Genomic DNA, 16,086 nt, shown 5'->3' with positions numbered 1-16,086 from the left:
ATCCTTTTTGTATACCTTGAGACTGCTTTATAGATATTGAACAATGATCCAAAAGATATCGAGCTTACAATTCAGAGCCTTGAAATACGGATGATATCTAATGCTATACAACCAATAAAAAATAATAATCAGAAAATAGTCTAAGCAATAACAATAAAACATTCAAGGTAGACATCAATATATATATATATATATATATATATTTAATGTATTAATATTTTATTTGATCAAAGCACATCCATGACCATGTGATATATCAGCCGAACATTGTCCTTTTTTTTCTTTTCTTTTTTTGGAATTATGAGTCAAGTAAATGTGACTTTTTTACAAGTGGAGAATGGGTCATTATTCAATCAAATGATCCAGGTGATATAGCTAAAAGGGAGCAAGGAAGATTCCATCAGTGATGACATTGATGATGAAGGACCATGCTCCCATAAGTAGAAGTTTCTAAAAATGAACTAGTTAATATTTGGCCAACCAAACAAAACCACCTCAAGCTGAATGTTGCAACTAATATAACTTTTTGTAGAAAACATGGTCATTGAGAAAACAAAGGATGTCAAAAACAAACTTACTTTAAAATACACCTCAATAGAAAGGTTGTCAAAACACTAATTACATAAAAAGGTATGAAATTGGGCTAACTCATATGACTAGCCATTGGAGTTATGGGGACATTTCAAAAGTTACAAACTCTAACAATGAGCATGCTCTTCTGGACAAAATTTTAAGATGACTACCATTAAACCAAAAAACAAATTGTGGCATAATAACTCCTAACTTCTACTGTTTCAATCCCACTATGGTTAACCTAGCACCAGCACCACTTCATGCCACATCTAAGCAGTAAACTACTCATGCCACCACAAGCATTTGCCTTCAATCTTAAAAATATTACTTACCCAAAAACTACTCATGCCACAAGGCCATATCCAAACAAAGCTAGGCTCTTCCTCTCCTCTCCCAACAGCTTACTAGAAAACCACCATTTCAAACCATAGGTAGCTCCCAATGCCTAGTATGCCCACTCTTATCAATTGAAGGGGGTCCCCTAATCCACCTCATGTACAGAGGCTGTGTACACAAAGTACCCTACTCTTGTAACTTTGGCCAATTGCTCCAATATCTAGGGAAGGCTATAGAACTTTTTCCTTTTTCAAAGGAAAATAAAAATAAATATTGAGAGAAAGATACAAGGGATCGGGTAGAGATCTCCAAAAGAGAAAAGGTAAATAAAAGACAACCCAAAAAAGAGAAAAACACAATGAACAAACAAACAACTAGATGACCAAAATCAAAACAAAGAACATATCAAAAAGAGGGGAAAACTTAGGCAAGCCTTATTCCTAAAAATTTATAAAAATGAGAAGTTGATTGAGCACCTATAATAGCCAAATAATCAGCCTACTCAGTAACTGATAGGGGAATCCACCCCAACGACCTATAGAGCTAGAATCATGTGAGTAAACCTCCACCACCACCCTATTGTGGTTCTGCTTATTAACCCACACAGTGACATCATTGCCATATAGGTTGGTACCATTTTATTCATCAAGCACAAAACAAGCCTTGTTATACTGCAATTTTGCTTCCCAATGATCCTAACTCATTGTCCAGAAAGGGAAAAAAAAGGTTCATGCGGGTTCACACAAAAGAGAGAGAAATAAAATTAAAGTGATAAAATCCCAAACATACTCTAAAATCAAATTTAGATGCTTTATTTTTTTTATTTTTTCACATTGCATAAAACTCTAAAAGGCCCGGCACTTTCCTTTTCTATAGTGCCGGCTCAAAACATTCTCTATTTGGTTTCTTTGACATTTAAGCAAATATTAAACATTTAAGCAGGCAGCAATACAGAACCAGCAAACATTCTCAAAAGCCACTCCACAAATTTCATGAAATAAATAATCTTTGATTTAAAAAATAAAAAAAATATGCAGGCAGCAATACAGAACCAGCAATACAGAACCAGCAATGCAGGCAGCAATATGCAGGCATCTCAAAAAATATGCAGACCAACAGATATACGAAATCACACAGGCCAGCTCTTATCACCAAAACTGTGAAATGGCTCATTTTCTCCATTAATATAAAACTTGCGTCTAGCAAAGTCAACCATCCGTCACAAACTCCAGTTACCAGCAAGAGAAGGGCTGAATTCTAAAATATTAAATGCAAAATTCAGATAAAAGAAGCATTGGACAAACATATATAAATATAGCTCAAACACATAGGAATGATGAGCATTGTCTTACATACACACTCATAACAAGCATTAGTTCCTACCAATAAAAAAGAAAGAAATATAATAGTGCAATAGATACAACACTGAAAGTTTGATTACTACACCAAGCCTACACAACCCTATCAAGACAATTTATTGTTCCTTCACGAAAAATGATAATCAGGGTGCCTTTGGTACTCTTTTTCTAGCCACTTTAGCTGGATATCCTTGTTATCGGAAAGTGCTGCAAACATGTGTCTACCCGGCTCTTTTTCCATGAAGTAGATAGTGCTGAACAAATGAAGGTAATGACCCGAGTACACCCCAGGAAGACTCAACACCATGTCCAGAATTTCTTTAACCTGAGCCGTTGCTGTGGGAGCAGATGGTGTACGGGCACTTAGACTAGATCTTTCAACAATAACATTTGAGATACTCTTCAAAGAGTCCGACATCTCTTGCGCGGTTGAACGCCTTTTTTTTGGTTTCTTGGAAATTGGCTTGAAGATGTGGACACTGGTTGCTAGGCCTTTCCCCTTATTCATTGCTGGTCCTACCCTCGACGATGATGGACCTTCAATCTCCATTGCGTCAACATTCACAACGGGTTCACATTGGGGGTCAACAAATTCTATGCTATTACCGGAGTCCCCAGACCCTTCGTTGGTTTTCGTTGTTATTGGACCACTCGTGCAGAATGCATTTTTTCCCGTTGCAGCTGTGCCTCCAAACATGATGTTCAGAAGGTCACGATTAGGCAAACCATTCGTTTTCAAGGTTTTTGCATCGGGACATGCCTACATGTGGACAACCAGTAGTTAGAACATAAGAATATAGTTTTAGACACTAAATTTTTTCACAATTATGTATTGATCAAAACTAACCGCAATCTTTCGATTCCACCACTCATCAGGTGCGTCAAACATCCCAGTTACAGGATCATAACCCAACCCAGTCTCATTCTCCAAACACTTGTTATAAATCTTCCACCTTTTTCTCAAATGATCCCATTTGTTTTTAATCTGCAGCCAAGTCACTACTTTTTCAATCTCACCCAACTGCCGAATCACTTCACTTTGGCCAATTTTGGACAAAAATCCAGTAGGCTTCCTTTGGCCCGCCATGACTTGAACAGCACAAAACCGACAAAAAGCCTCTAGTTCCTTAGGGTCTTTCCAGTCAGCTCTTTCATCATTACTACCACCCTCCATTGATTTCTTCTACTTAACCATTTTTCCTACAACTCCCTTCTATACTCATTGAGGCATTTAAACCAACAGTTTGGGTGCATTTTAGAATCAGTTAGGCAAAGTAACAGAAATGGTGTACCCAAATGCAAAGTAAACTCATATGAAAAATTCAAAGTAAACAATGGTATATCCAAATACAACAGAGGCACTAAGAGAAATAATGGTAGTAGACAAAGGATCAATAAACCCACACTAGTGTCATGGAAAACAGAACAGAAGATCAACAAAAAAAATCTTATTCCACCCTTATATGATTAGTAGGGAAAAAGTCTACAAACTGTTATTAAGAAGAATTTTACAAATTTTGAACTTTGATTTAACTATAATTAAGAAAATCAAATATATATTTCGTAATTATGATGCAATATTATGATAGAACCACACAGAGCAGTTGAATACAAAAACCACACACAAACGGTTAAACCCAAAAAACCACAAATTGATGAAGCATTGGACAACTACCTTCTATACTCATTGAGGCATTTAAACAAACAGTTTGGGTGCATTCAGTTAGGCAAAGTAACAGAAATGGTGGATCCAAATGCAAAATAAACTCATCTGAAAAATGCAAAGTAAACAATGGTATATCCAATAGAGGCACTAAGTGAGCGTTTTGGTATTAGACAAAGGATCAATAAACCCACACTAGTGTCATGGAAAACACAACAGAGAACACACAAAAGTTGAATACAAAAACCACACACAAATGGTTAAACCCAAAAAAACACAAATTGATGAAGCTTCATGGAAAACAACATACCCGTGAATGCAGAGATGGGGAGTGGTGGCGACGATGACCCAAGCAGAGGGAAGGTGAGCTCGAGCGTTTGTTGAACAGAGGGGATCTTTTCTTTTGGTTCTGCCTACTGGGTTTGCAATAATCAATTGCTGTGCTCTGTTTTGACCCAAAGCTGGTTGGTGGGTAGGTGAACGACATTGAAGACGAATTGGACGGAGCATTGAAGGGGATTGAAAGCATTCTGCCACTGGTAGTTGAGAGAAAAAGCAGAAGCCGTGAGAATGGAAATAGCCGTTACAATGGACTGCGTACCGTTGATGCTCTGTTTTGACAGCTTCTGCTTGTGCACCGTTTTCCTCAGCATTTTGAGACATGAACAGTATGCGCAAGAGGCAAAATGGGTTGATTGTTTCAGCTCTTGCATTGAAACGGTGCGTAGAGCTTTTTAAATGAAACGGTGCGTAGAGCTGAATGACCGTTGGTGATGTTTTGTTCCAGTGTTATAAGATAAGTGAAACGGTGCGTGTAGGAGGATAAGTGAAACGATGCGTGTAGAGGAAACTTGCGTTTCTCAGCAGCAGCAGACTTGCGTTTTTCTTCAGCTCGCGTGCGTGTGGGTCCCAGCAGAGCAAAACGTAAACACAGCAAAACGCCAGTTTCCTTGCAATCCAAACGCTCACATTATAGGTATAATTACATATTTGAATTATGTCAAAAAAAAAAGCCTTATTTATTTAATTTTGAATATAAATTTTTTCCCTTAAATTATGTATTTGTTATGAAATATTTTGAATCTTAATAAATTTTTGTAATATATACACACATGTTTATGAAATATACTATAGAAGGAAATAATAAATAGTATTTCTAATTTTACTATAAAAGATTTACAAATTGACATGGTAGCTACTAGCTATGTGATTGGTACCATGTAAATATCATATTAAATAATTCCTTTAAATTTATTTAATTTTTGTGTGTTTAAAAGTTCTAAGAAAAATTATATATATATATATATATATTATAATGATGACGAAAAAATGTGAGTCTTCTAAAATTTGTTGCAATTTAAAAAAAAAAAATTAATAGAGAGTCAAAATCTTACATTTTATATATATTAATAGTAGGTGTAGGGTCACGCTTTTCAGCCCAAGCCCAAGATGCATAGGACCTTTGACCAGTGAGCCTGGTACAATGAATTTGTAGAGAGTGGGTCAAAGAGCTAGGTTTTAGTATATGGACAACGGTTAATACGGTGTTCTTCACGATCAAGCTGAGATGGACTGAGTTTACCAGAGAGGATTGGTCCTTGACACGGTTTGAAGAGCTTTTCCTGGTGCCTCTGGTGTGTTGGGGGGGGGGGGTCTCAGCCACGCTTTTGGTTTCCCTCCACCCTCTTTTTATAGTCGTTTCCTTCCTCTTGAATAGGATTCCTAAGGTAGGTACTTGTCCCATCAGCCCTCCCTTCCAGTTGTTGAGAGTGGTTGTAAAGGTAAAAAGACATGGCTATGTCAGGTACAAGGCACTGAATGATATTATGGCAACCTTTCCCTCTGACATTTTCATTTTCTCTGCTATCCTTTTCTGCTTTAGTACTTTTTCTGTTCCATGGAATAACCTGGAGTGTCACTACCAGTGTTCTTCCCATGGCCAAGGAAGGTTCTTCCCATGGCCGAGGGGTTTTTCCTTGGACTGGGCCCTTGGCCAAATGTAGACATTGACATGGACCTCCTGGTCTTTTATCCCTTACAATAGCCCCTCAAAATCCTGCTGTCCGGTTCCTCGGACGGAGAGGAGGGTTTTGGTGACATCGGGCCCATGTCATGGCTTGCCAAATCTTGTCCTCCATCAATGCCAGAGTCTCTTCGCTTGCCTGGGGCACATTCTTGGTTGTGAGACATTCTTTTAGTTTGTCCAAGCCGCGTTCCTGCCGTTTCGGTACACGAGGCGCGCTTTTATTAAGGTCTTTTCACGAGATGACGCAAATCCAATGGCTGAAGACTACTTTGGAAATTGAGCGAGATTTATCTCACTTGTAATTCCTTCTTGGAGATTTGGGCAAATTGATTGCCACCAGGTTTTCCCCCTATATAAGACACATAAGGGGAGATCATTCTCCCTTATTTGCAGACCCTTGAGTTTCTTAGGCTTTTAACTCTCCGAATGTTCCCAAAGTCCCCACTATGATAGTGATTGAGATTCAAGGAGTGAAATGGTCAAGGATAAGGGTGAGGGTGAAGGAACCAATCCCTCTTCAGAAGCCACGGGTGCCTCTGAGATTCAGGATGACCCAGTTAGGGCAAGGGAGACAGAGGCCAAAGATATTCCTCCCCCTCGACTGGATAAGAAGGAAGTCTCTCTTCCTTCAGCTAAAATCTGAAGCAGGCGTAGGTCGCATCAGATTTTTGGTGCGACAAAACTTGGATTTTCATCCAGCGCCGTATGTCACGCGTGTGCAAGTTTGGATTTCTCATTGCCGGTACCATCCATACTTGCTCGATTGCTGCTAGAACAAGTATGTGGATTTGGTGTTCCTGCTTCTTCTTCTCTTCCACCACCGGTGCCATCCATACTTGTTTGATTGCTGCTAGAGCAAGATCGTGGATCGGGTGTCTTTGCTTCTTCTTCTCTTCCATTGCTGGTGCCATCCGTACTTGCTTGATTGCTATTGGAGCAAGATTGAGGATTTATCGTTCCCATGTACCCTTTTTTTTTTCATAGTTAGCTTCTGATATAGGCTTGTCTAAGCCCTTTTATGTACATTGTACTTCTTCTTTATCTAATAAAAAAATGATTTTATTTCATTTTGCGTACCCTTTCTTTTCTGCAATAATTATTTTATGAATGGATGTGCTTGTGTCTTTTCTTTTGAATAATACTTAGAACTGATGCCATTGATGGTAAAGAGTTGTCACTCTGAACTTATCAAAACTGACAGGCACAACAACACCGACTTTAAGTAAGTTAACTATATAAGACTAACCAGAAAAACAACCGCATGTTTTGTACTGCGAACAGGGTGACCGCTCGAGGACGTGTAACCTAAAGTAAACCGTCCAAGGGGATCGCTGGGTACTAGGGTTCTTTTCCACGTTTCCGATGATATTTATAGCTTTAACTTGCTTTAGGCGTCTGGTCCAAGGACCAAGGCATGATTGAACTTAGCTTGAACGCTTAGAAAGGTACCATCGCGTGTTAGTTTCCACAAAGCCTAAGGTTCGAGGACCACGCAAGACTTTTATTCTATCTAGGACTTAGGTTTTTCTCGAAGTAGCTAGTTTTCCCATAGGTTTGAGTCTGAGGACCATGCAAAATCTTGGTTCTGTCTAGCACTTAGATTCCTTTTGGAGTAGCTAGTTTCCCCATAGGTTTGAGTTCAAGGACCATGCAAGACCTTAGCTATGTCTAGTACTTAGGTTCCTCTTGGAGTAGCTAGTTTCCCCATAGGTTTGAGTCCGAGGGCCATGCAAGATCTTGGTTCTGTCTAGTACTTGGATTTTTCTTGGAGTAGCTAGCTTTCCCATAAGTTTGAGTCCGAGGACCATGCAAGACCTTGATTCTGTTTGGTACTTGGAGTTTTCTTGGAGTAGCTAGTTTCCCCATAGGTTTGAGTTCGAGGACCATGCAAGACCTTGGTTTTGTCTAGCACTTAGATTCTTCTTGGAGTAGCTAGTTTCCTCATAGGTTTGAGTCCGAGGACTATGCAAGACTTTGGTTCTATCTAGCACTTACATTCTTCTTGGAGTAGCTAGTTTCCCCATAGGTTTGAGTCTGAGGACTATGCAAGACCTTGGTTCTATCTAATACTTGGATTTTTAGAGTAGCTAGTTTCCCCATAGGTTTGAGTCTAAGGACTATGCAAGACCTTGGTTCTATCTAATACTTGGATTTTTAGAGTAGCTAGTTTCCCCATAGGTTTGAGTCCGAAGATCATGCAAGATCTTGGTTCTGTCTAGCACTTGGATTTTTCTTGGAGTAGCTAGTTTCCCCATAGGTTTGAGTCTGAGGACCATGCAAGATCTTGGTTCTGTCTAGCACTTCGATTCTTCTTGGAGTAACTAGTTTCCCCATAGGTTTGAGTCCGAGGACCATGCAAGACCTTGGTTCTATCTAATACTTGGATTTTTAGAGTAGTTAGTTTCCCCATTGGTTTGAGTCCAAAGACCGTGCAAGACGTTGATTCTGTCTAGTACTTAGATTTTTCTTGAAGTAGCTAGTTTCCCCATGGGTTTGAGTTCGAGGACCATGTAAGACCTTGGTTTTGTCTAATACTTGGATTTTTAGGAAGTCATCAGTGCGTGTCAATTTCCCAAAGCCGGAGGCCCGAGGACTCGACATAGCTAAGGTTTTATTTAACCGCCTCAAAAGACTCTGGTGTGGCCCTCAGTTTCTTTCTCCGAAGGGAATTCAGCGAATCGGACTACTAGACCCGCGAGAATTAGCCCCTTGACAAATGCACAGGGCACATATCTGACGTCAGAAGCCCCTAGAACCGCGCTTCATTTAGCAATCCTTCTCGCGTAATCAACTCTTCGGAGTGTGGACCTGAGTGAAAGCTGAGTTACAACAATGACGGTGCGTTCTTGGAAATAATAGGGAGGCTTTCGTGTAGCTTGTACCACCACCAAAATGGTATTTTTGAGGGACTCCTGCTGATAGGAGCTTGATCCCACTGTAATTATCTGTTGCATTCGCTAACGCACAAGCTCTTTCCCACAGACGGCGCCAATTGTAGGGTCACACTTTTCAGCCCAGACCCAAGATGCATGGGACCTTCGATCAGTGAGCCTGGTACAATGAATTTGTAGAGAGGGGGTCAAAGAGCTAGGCTTTAGTGTATGGACAACAGTTAATACGGTGTTCTTCACGATCAAGTTGAAATGGATTGAGTTTACCAGAGAGGATTGGTCCTCGGCACGGACCGAGGAGCTTTTCCTAGTGCCTCTGGTGTGTTGGGGGGGGGGGGGTCTCAGTCCCGCTTTCTGTCTCCCTCCACCCCCTTTTTATAGTCATTTCCTTCCTCCTAAATGGGGTTCCTAGAGTAGGTACTTGTCCCATCAGCCCTCCCCTCCAGTTGTTGGGAGTGGTTGTAAAGGCAGAAAAGTATGGCTATGTCAGGAACAAGGTACTGAATGAAATCATGGCAGCCTTTCCCTCTGACATTTCCATTTTCTCCGTTGTACTTTTCTGCTTTAGTACTTTTTCTGTTCCGTGGAATGACCTGGAGTGTCACTACCAGTGGCAGGTTGCCCCCTTTGTCCTCGGTTACATCTATGACGAGGAGGGTTCTTCCCATGGCCAAGGAGGGGTTTTTCCTTGGACTGGTTGTAGATATTGACATGGACCTCCTTGTCTTTTATCCCCCACAGTAGGTAACCATACACTACACAAGGAATTTTAACATAATATGTTTTGTTCTCTTTTTTATTTTATTTTTATTTGAATATGAAATTTGATAATTATGATAGTTTTTAATAGTCTTTCATTTTGATTTATTTGTATATGAAACTATAAATTCTAGAACTTGAAGAAATATGATGTGCTAAGATTCTAATGGTGGGTTTAAATATGAAATGAAATTTAAATTCAATTATATATATGTATATATAATGATGTGTAAAATTGTAAGGTCTTAAAAGTTTGTGTGGCATAGTATTACAAGTTCAACCAAAAGTCAAAATGCTTTGGTTTTATATATATATATTAAAAATTATTGACTGTCATGTTTATTTACGTAAGAAAATTTATTAAGAAACAATTATTATTATTATTATTTATTTTGTTTTATATTTTGTTAATGTTGAATAGATCTCAATTTTATTTTTCAGTTATGGAACTTTGTTTTTAGATCATTCAAGGTTTTACACAATTTATTTCCATTCATGATTTTCTACTTTCTGCTCATATCTCTTTTTGAGTTGTATTTGTTATAAGCACAGAGTATTTACTATTGTGGATTATAAAAAAAAAAGTGTTCGCTATTGTGAACAAGATGTTCTTTGAAAATGTCAATAATTTTCTTTCATCATAAATTAGGGATCTTACATTTTGCAGTCATATTTTTCAATTATCACATATAAGAGTATCCCATGGTTAAAACTAACCAAGAAGTGGAAGCTAAACTTGGGCTCACATTGGTATTTTGCAGACAAAGAAATTGTAAGATGAAGAGAGAAAAATTAAATTAACATAACATTAAAAAAAAAAAAATGCTGCAGCAAAAAATGATACCCAGAGTAGATACATGAAGAAAACCATTTCAATTTTTACTGAATCAACTATACTTGGCAAAATTCCAATCATATTTGGTCAAATTGATAAAGCTTACAAAGTTCATGTCAAAGGTCTAACATTTTGTTCATTACCTTTAACCATACATGGACTGAATTTATTTTTTGAGAAACTACCATACATGGACCTTAATCAAGGTTTTCAGACCCGGATCGTTCATTGAACCGTTAAAGGGAGAGGTTCAAGGTTTTTGAGGTCGAACCGTGATGACGCCATAATTAATTAAATAATTAATTAAAGCCTAAAGATAGATATTAAATTTATAAAACTAGCAAAATTGACAATATATCTATATATGTGAGGGAAATTTAATGATTTTCAAGCATATATTTAATAATTAAATAAGAAAGTTAATAAAATAAAATAATAACCATGAAAACATTAAAATTTATGATTAATTTTTGAAGTAAAGTTGAATATCTTTGAAGGATTTTAATTATAATTTTTTTTATTTCTTGTAAGAGATGGATAATTTAATTAAGTAGAATAAAATTGTAAAGAAAAAAAAAATTGCTAAGGGGTTGGACCGCACGGTTCTCACCGGTCCGTATAGTCCAACCTCGGTTTTAACGGTTCACGAAATTAACAAAAAATCCGGTTTTTTATGCTTAAAAAATCGATTTTCATCCCGGTTCTCGGTTTTCACGGTCCGACCTCTCGGTCCGGTCCGATTCTGAAAACTATGACCTTAATCACTCTATTCGTGTTCCATCTTCTCATATCTATTCTATTACACCATTTTGTTCTCCAAAAATACTAATTGCTAAGAGAGTTGAATGATCACTTCTTGAAAAACTGGAGCAAGTTCACCTAGTTGTACATGGAGCAGAATGTCACAACCCCAACCAATTCACTGTTCACAAATCACAATGAATGAACAACTATTAATCGGATGTGTTGGGAAACTACCAAAAAGAAAATATATATATATATATATATATATATAGAATTTAGTTAGAAAATTGCATTACTTTTGAACTTCTTGGTCTATTTTATTGAAAATCAGCATCTCGTTTGATGGAAGTTAGATTAACACAATTTCTACCCATAAAATTTCCACTCAACTTATAAATATTGAGATGAACCTTTGCAAAATATTGAGTTAGACAAACTTATAAATATTGAAAAACTATTAATAACCTATCATGTTCAAAATAAATATATTATGAGAAAAATACTCATTTATACACATGGTATGAAAGCAGCATTATTTTGCCATCTTCAGCAACTACACACATTTTAAAACAAATTTAAGAACACCACCCCCACTTTCCTATTCCCAACCCTCATCCAAAAAAAAAATCTCTACTTAATACCCATTTTATCATTAAAGGCACTTTATTTGATTGGTCTCGGCTTTGGGGTCTCACATCTACCCCCACTTTCCTATTCCCAACCCTCACCCAAAAAAAAATCTCTACTTAATACCCATTTTATCATTATAAACACTTTATTTGATTGGTCTTGGCTTTGGGGTCTCACATCTAGTGAATCTCTCCCAATGTTTATAGATTCTCTTATCTTTTGTACATGTTCTTTTTTATTTCCTTTGTATCTTTTTCAACTTTGTCCGTGTTTTACTCTTTTTTCAATAAAATTTTTCTTACCTATCAATATATATATATATATATATATTTTTTTTTTTTTTTTGAGCCAATGAACTTTAACTTGAATGGCACCTTCTCCCCTTATTAGAGCAAAGGCAGAAGATAAGGTCATGGACTTAAAAGAGCCCACCGATTGTGTTTTGTGTGTAATTTACCAATAAAATTTTTTTAGTGTATAATTGCAAGGGAACTATAAAATTGGCATTTTAAATAGTTCTTTGTTGAAGTTTATACATTGTGATATAATTGTGTGCGCTTGGTCTGGAATATATTGCTATAGCTTTGCTCTAATAATGTGGTTCAATATTACCCAGGCTATTTTATGCCATTGCATAAAATATATACGTCCTTGTATGATTTTGCCTTTTCTTATATTGTTTAGAGTAGACCATGATTCAACAAAGTAGGAGTTCTACTCTTGCAACACGAAGTTGAGCCTGAGGTCGTGTGACATCTCCATTAATAAAACCAGTTTATTTTCATTTACAAAATAAAATAAGATGGAAAAGTTCTATATAATTTTTATTCTCTTGGCTTTCCTTTAATATGGAAGATAGAAATATCATGGTTTTCAAACCTGGGCCGTTTAATGAACCATAAAAAGAAAATGTTCAAGGTTTTTAAGATCAGATCGAGATCGAATTATGATGACATCATAATTAATTTAATAATTAATTAAAATATAAATAAATATATTAAATTAGTAAAAATTGAAAAATTGCCTAAAATAGTTCAAATATTTATCCAATAAACTTTTTTTTTTTTTTAATGAAACCCAATATAAAAGTTAATAGACATTTCCCATGAAATTAACGGGAAAAAAAGAAAAAACTTGAACAGTGGCGGCAATGGTTTCTCTCCCACTAAGCTTTTGTTGAGAGACCCAAAGCTCTCATACTTTACTCATTCCCCCCATGAAATTTTAAAAAAATATATATAAACTAAAGCTAGAAGTGTGAGAAAGGAAGATATTGTTTTGTCCGCTAGTTTAAAATCAAGTGATTGACTCACTTTCAGTATTTTTTTAACTGGACACATCCAGTTGTTTTAAATATATAATGACAAGTGGTAGTGAGTTTTAATCTCCACTTTTTATTTAGTTGGTAGGTGATGTAACAATTTCTCCTTAAAATAAAAAGAGATTCCAGTTAAAAAAATATTGGAAGTAAACCAAACCCTAAAATCAAAGCCCAAGAATATAGGTTGTGGCTGACAATCAAGTTGAGTAAATGAGAAGGCAAAATCATAGAAATAACAAGAGAAGAGAGGGAGAAAGAGAAGGCAAAAACATATAAATAACAAGAGAGAAGAAAAAAAGAAAGAGAAAGAGAAGAATAATGAGAGTCTGAGACAAAGAAGGAACGAGAGAGCGATATAGAGAAGAAGAATGAGAAGAAACTGTGATGCAATCTCAAGTCTCAACGTCTAACAGCATCTTACAGTGTTTGAGGCTACAACAATGGAGATCTGCTTTTGCAAGCTTGTAGATAATATATTTTTTTCAAGCTTTGACCGGAATCGTGAGAATTGTCCATGGTTTTCAAACCCGGGTAGTTTGACCGTGGTTTGATTGGTTTTAAAAATTGGAACAGTGATAGAACCAAAAAAGGTAATGGTTCTCGGTTTTCTAGTCTGATTGGGGTCGGACCGATGATCAAACCGGTGATGTCATAAATAATTTAATTAATTATTTTAAAATTATAAAATAAATAATAACTCATCAAATATATCCAAACAAATAAAAAAAAAATTATAAATGAGTTTTCATACCTTATATTAGATGGAAAAGGGAAAGAAAGTATAAATAATCAAAATTAACATTACAAAAATAATATCAATGTTATTTCTTTTTTGTTTTATTTATCATTTTTTTAACAACGGTATTAAGAATAAGTAATTTTATAGTACTTTAAAGATCTATTCTAAATAAAAGGGTGTTTAATTAGATGATAGTAGCCTAAATGTTAAAATACAAATAATTCTTTTATTGTTTAAAAACTATGTTATGTATTTGTATTCCTTTATTAATCAAAATTAAGTTATTAACACAAAGTTATTCAGCAAAATAAGAAGTAACACAAACATACAGTACACACTAAAAATAAAAAATGAAACACTTGGCTAAGGGAACAGCTTGTATCCAGTGGCCAGTTTCACTGGACACGTTACGATGTGGACACGTGTCCGTATCCCAACGTGTTCAATGGAACTAGCCACTGGACACAAACGCCACCCCTTAGCTAACATGCATGGTTGTACATCTCCCGAAGTACCCAACCCAATTCCCAAGTGCCAATTGCCAAGCATTAAGGGGTTGTTTGGTACATCATTTTAAACACATGTTTTCAGTTTTTAAACAACATTACACGTATTTCCACTAACTTTTTCATCCACGCATATTTCTAAAAAAACTGAAAAACTGTTGTTTAAACACATGTACCAAACGAGCCTTAATACTTTAATAGATTACCTTTTATGCCTTTCATTAATACTTGGCTTTTGAGTTTTTCAATAGTTCTGTGGGTTGGTTTTTCACTGGTGCAAGTACGGTACCAAGACGGCAAGACCCAAGTATTCATAGCCTTCTTCTTCTTCCCTCTAAACTTCAATTTTTGTTTCTCTATATCTCTCAACTTGAAACTTGAAAGCTTTACACAAATATCTCTCAATCAAAGACATTAGATTAGAGTTCCAATCTGCTCATTTTTATTGAGGTGGTTGGCAATGCTGGCTTGGTAATTTTTTTTAAGCAGTTTTGTTACTTTGTAGCTAAGTTAGAGATCCATTGGAAAACTGTTTGATCGTTCGGGTTCCTAGGTTTCCTGGTTGAACTGCGGTTTTCTAGGTTTTTTCGATTTTTCATGATAACCGAATTGGTATACATATCGATTCATGGTCGGACTGGTTGAACTGTTCGGTTTGGTTCAGTTTTAAAACCATGCATAGAACGGTTTTTAAGCATGGTTTTAAAAACCGAATTCGTTAAAGAACCGTAAGAGAGACTGGTTACTGGTTTTTAAGTTTAATCGAAGTCGAACTGATGGTCAATCTGGTGATGTAATAAATAATTTAATTAATAAATATATAATTTTAAAAAAATTATAGCTATCAATATTTACTAAAAAAAAAATAGATATAACATTTTAGAAGTATTTTTATGTCAAATTTAACTCAAATTAAAAGATATTAACCTAAACAAACTATCATAAAGAAAAGGTTATGGTTTTAAAGTTTTATGAAAACAGGTTTAGAGTTTTACATTCATATATAATTTTCTTTACTTTTAAGTTTTAACAAAACCATTATTTATTTAGAAAAATATTTACCAATGTTAATATAATTTCACACCTAAATATTTCTCCCAAAAATATTAGTATTTTTTATGTAAATATTTTATGCCCAAAATGCAACAAGCCTTACTGTTGCTGTTATTTATGAAGTGCAAATAAGAACATGGGAGTCACAAAGTGGTCTTCCACCTAACCACCATCATGGCCAAACAAAATCCAAACATGTTTATGCTAAACTTTTTAAAAGAAATAAAGTCTTCTCTCCTTAAAGGCTTAAATAAAAGTAGATCCATAAAAAGTTAGAAAATTGCTCAGAGCTCTCTCTCTCTGAAGAAGTAGCAGTGGCAGATTTAAATTCCTCTCCTCCAAGCCTAGTCCAGCAATTCATCCTCACTCCTCGCCCAAATCAAACAGACCTAAGATGTTTCCTAATCATTTTCTCACATAGCTTCTCACACCTCCTCAAACAAATATGAGATTTTTCCCAAAGTAAGTCTCCCTGACACTATGTTTGGTTGGGGAGATAATAGGAAGGATAGAAAACAAAGGGAGGAAAATAGGGTGGGAAACAGTGTTTTCCACTGTTTGGCATGTTGAGGAAAATGTTGAGGATGGAAAACCGGGGAGAAAATTTTCTCTCTTGGGCTCACAATTTGCATCCTCCCAAATCGGGAGGAAA

General features: G+C 36.1%; 1 protein-coding gene across 1 annotated transcript; it reads right to left on the bottom strand.

The window, feature by feature from the left end:
* Positions 1-2,394: 2,394 nt before the first annotated feature.
* LOC126694766 (L10-interacting MYB domain-containing protein-like) lies at positions 2,395-3,536 on the bottom strand. Its single transcript, XM_050391294.1, has 2 exons — positions 3,115-3,536; positions 2,395-3,027 (listed from the first exon to the last, which is right to left on the bottom strand). The coding sequence occupies exons 1-2, from the start codon at positions 3,439-3,441 to the stop codon at positions 2,395-2,397; spliced, it is 960 nt and encodes a 319-aa protein (XP_050247251.1). The 5' UTR covers positions 3,442-3,536.
* Positions 3,537-16,086: the final 12,550 nt, after the last annotated feature.

This window comes from Quercus robur, chromosome 1 (assembly GCF_932294415.1).
Source record: "Quercus robur chromosome 1, dhQueRobu3.1, whole genome shotgun sequence".
Taxonomy (NCBI): Eukaryota; Viridiplantae; Streptophyta; class Magnoliopsida; order Fagales; family Fagaceae; genus Quercus; species Quercus robur.
The sequence above is the reverse complement of the archived record's forward strand: the minus strand, read 5'-3'. Positions and strand labels throughout refer to the sequence as shown.

Bases quoted from the DNA above. Each gene is read 5' to 3' on its own strand.
- LOC126694766 (XM_050391294.1), bottom strand. From the start codon at position 3,441: ATGGAGGGTGGTAGTAATGATGAAAGAGCTGACTGGAAAGACCCTAAG. The intron at 3,028-3,114 runs GTTAGTTTTGAT...GTCCACATGTAG, and splicing joins GGTGGAATCGAAAGATTGCG to GCATGTCCCGATGCAAAAAC.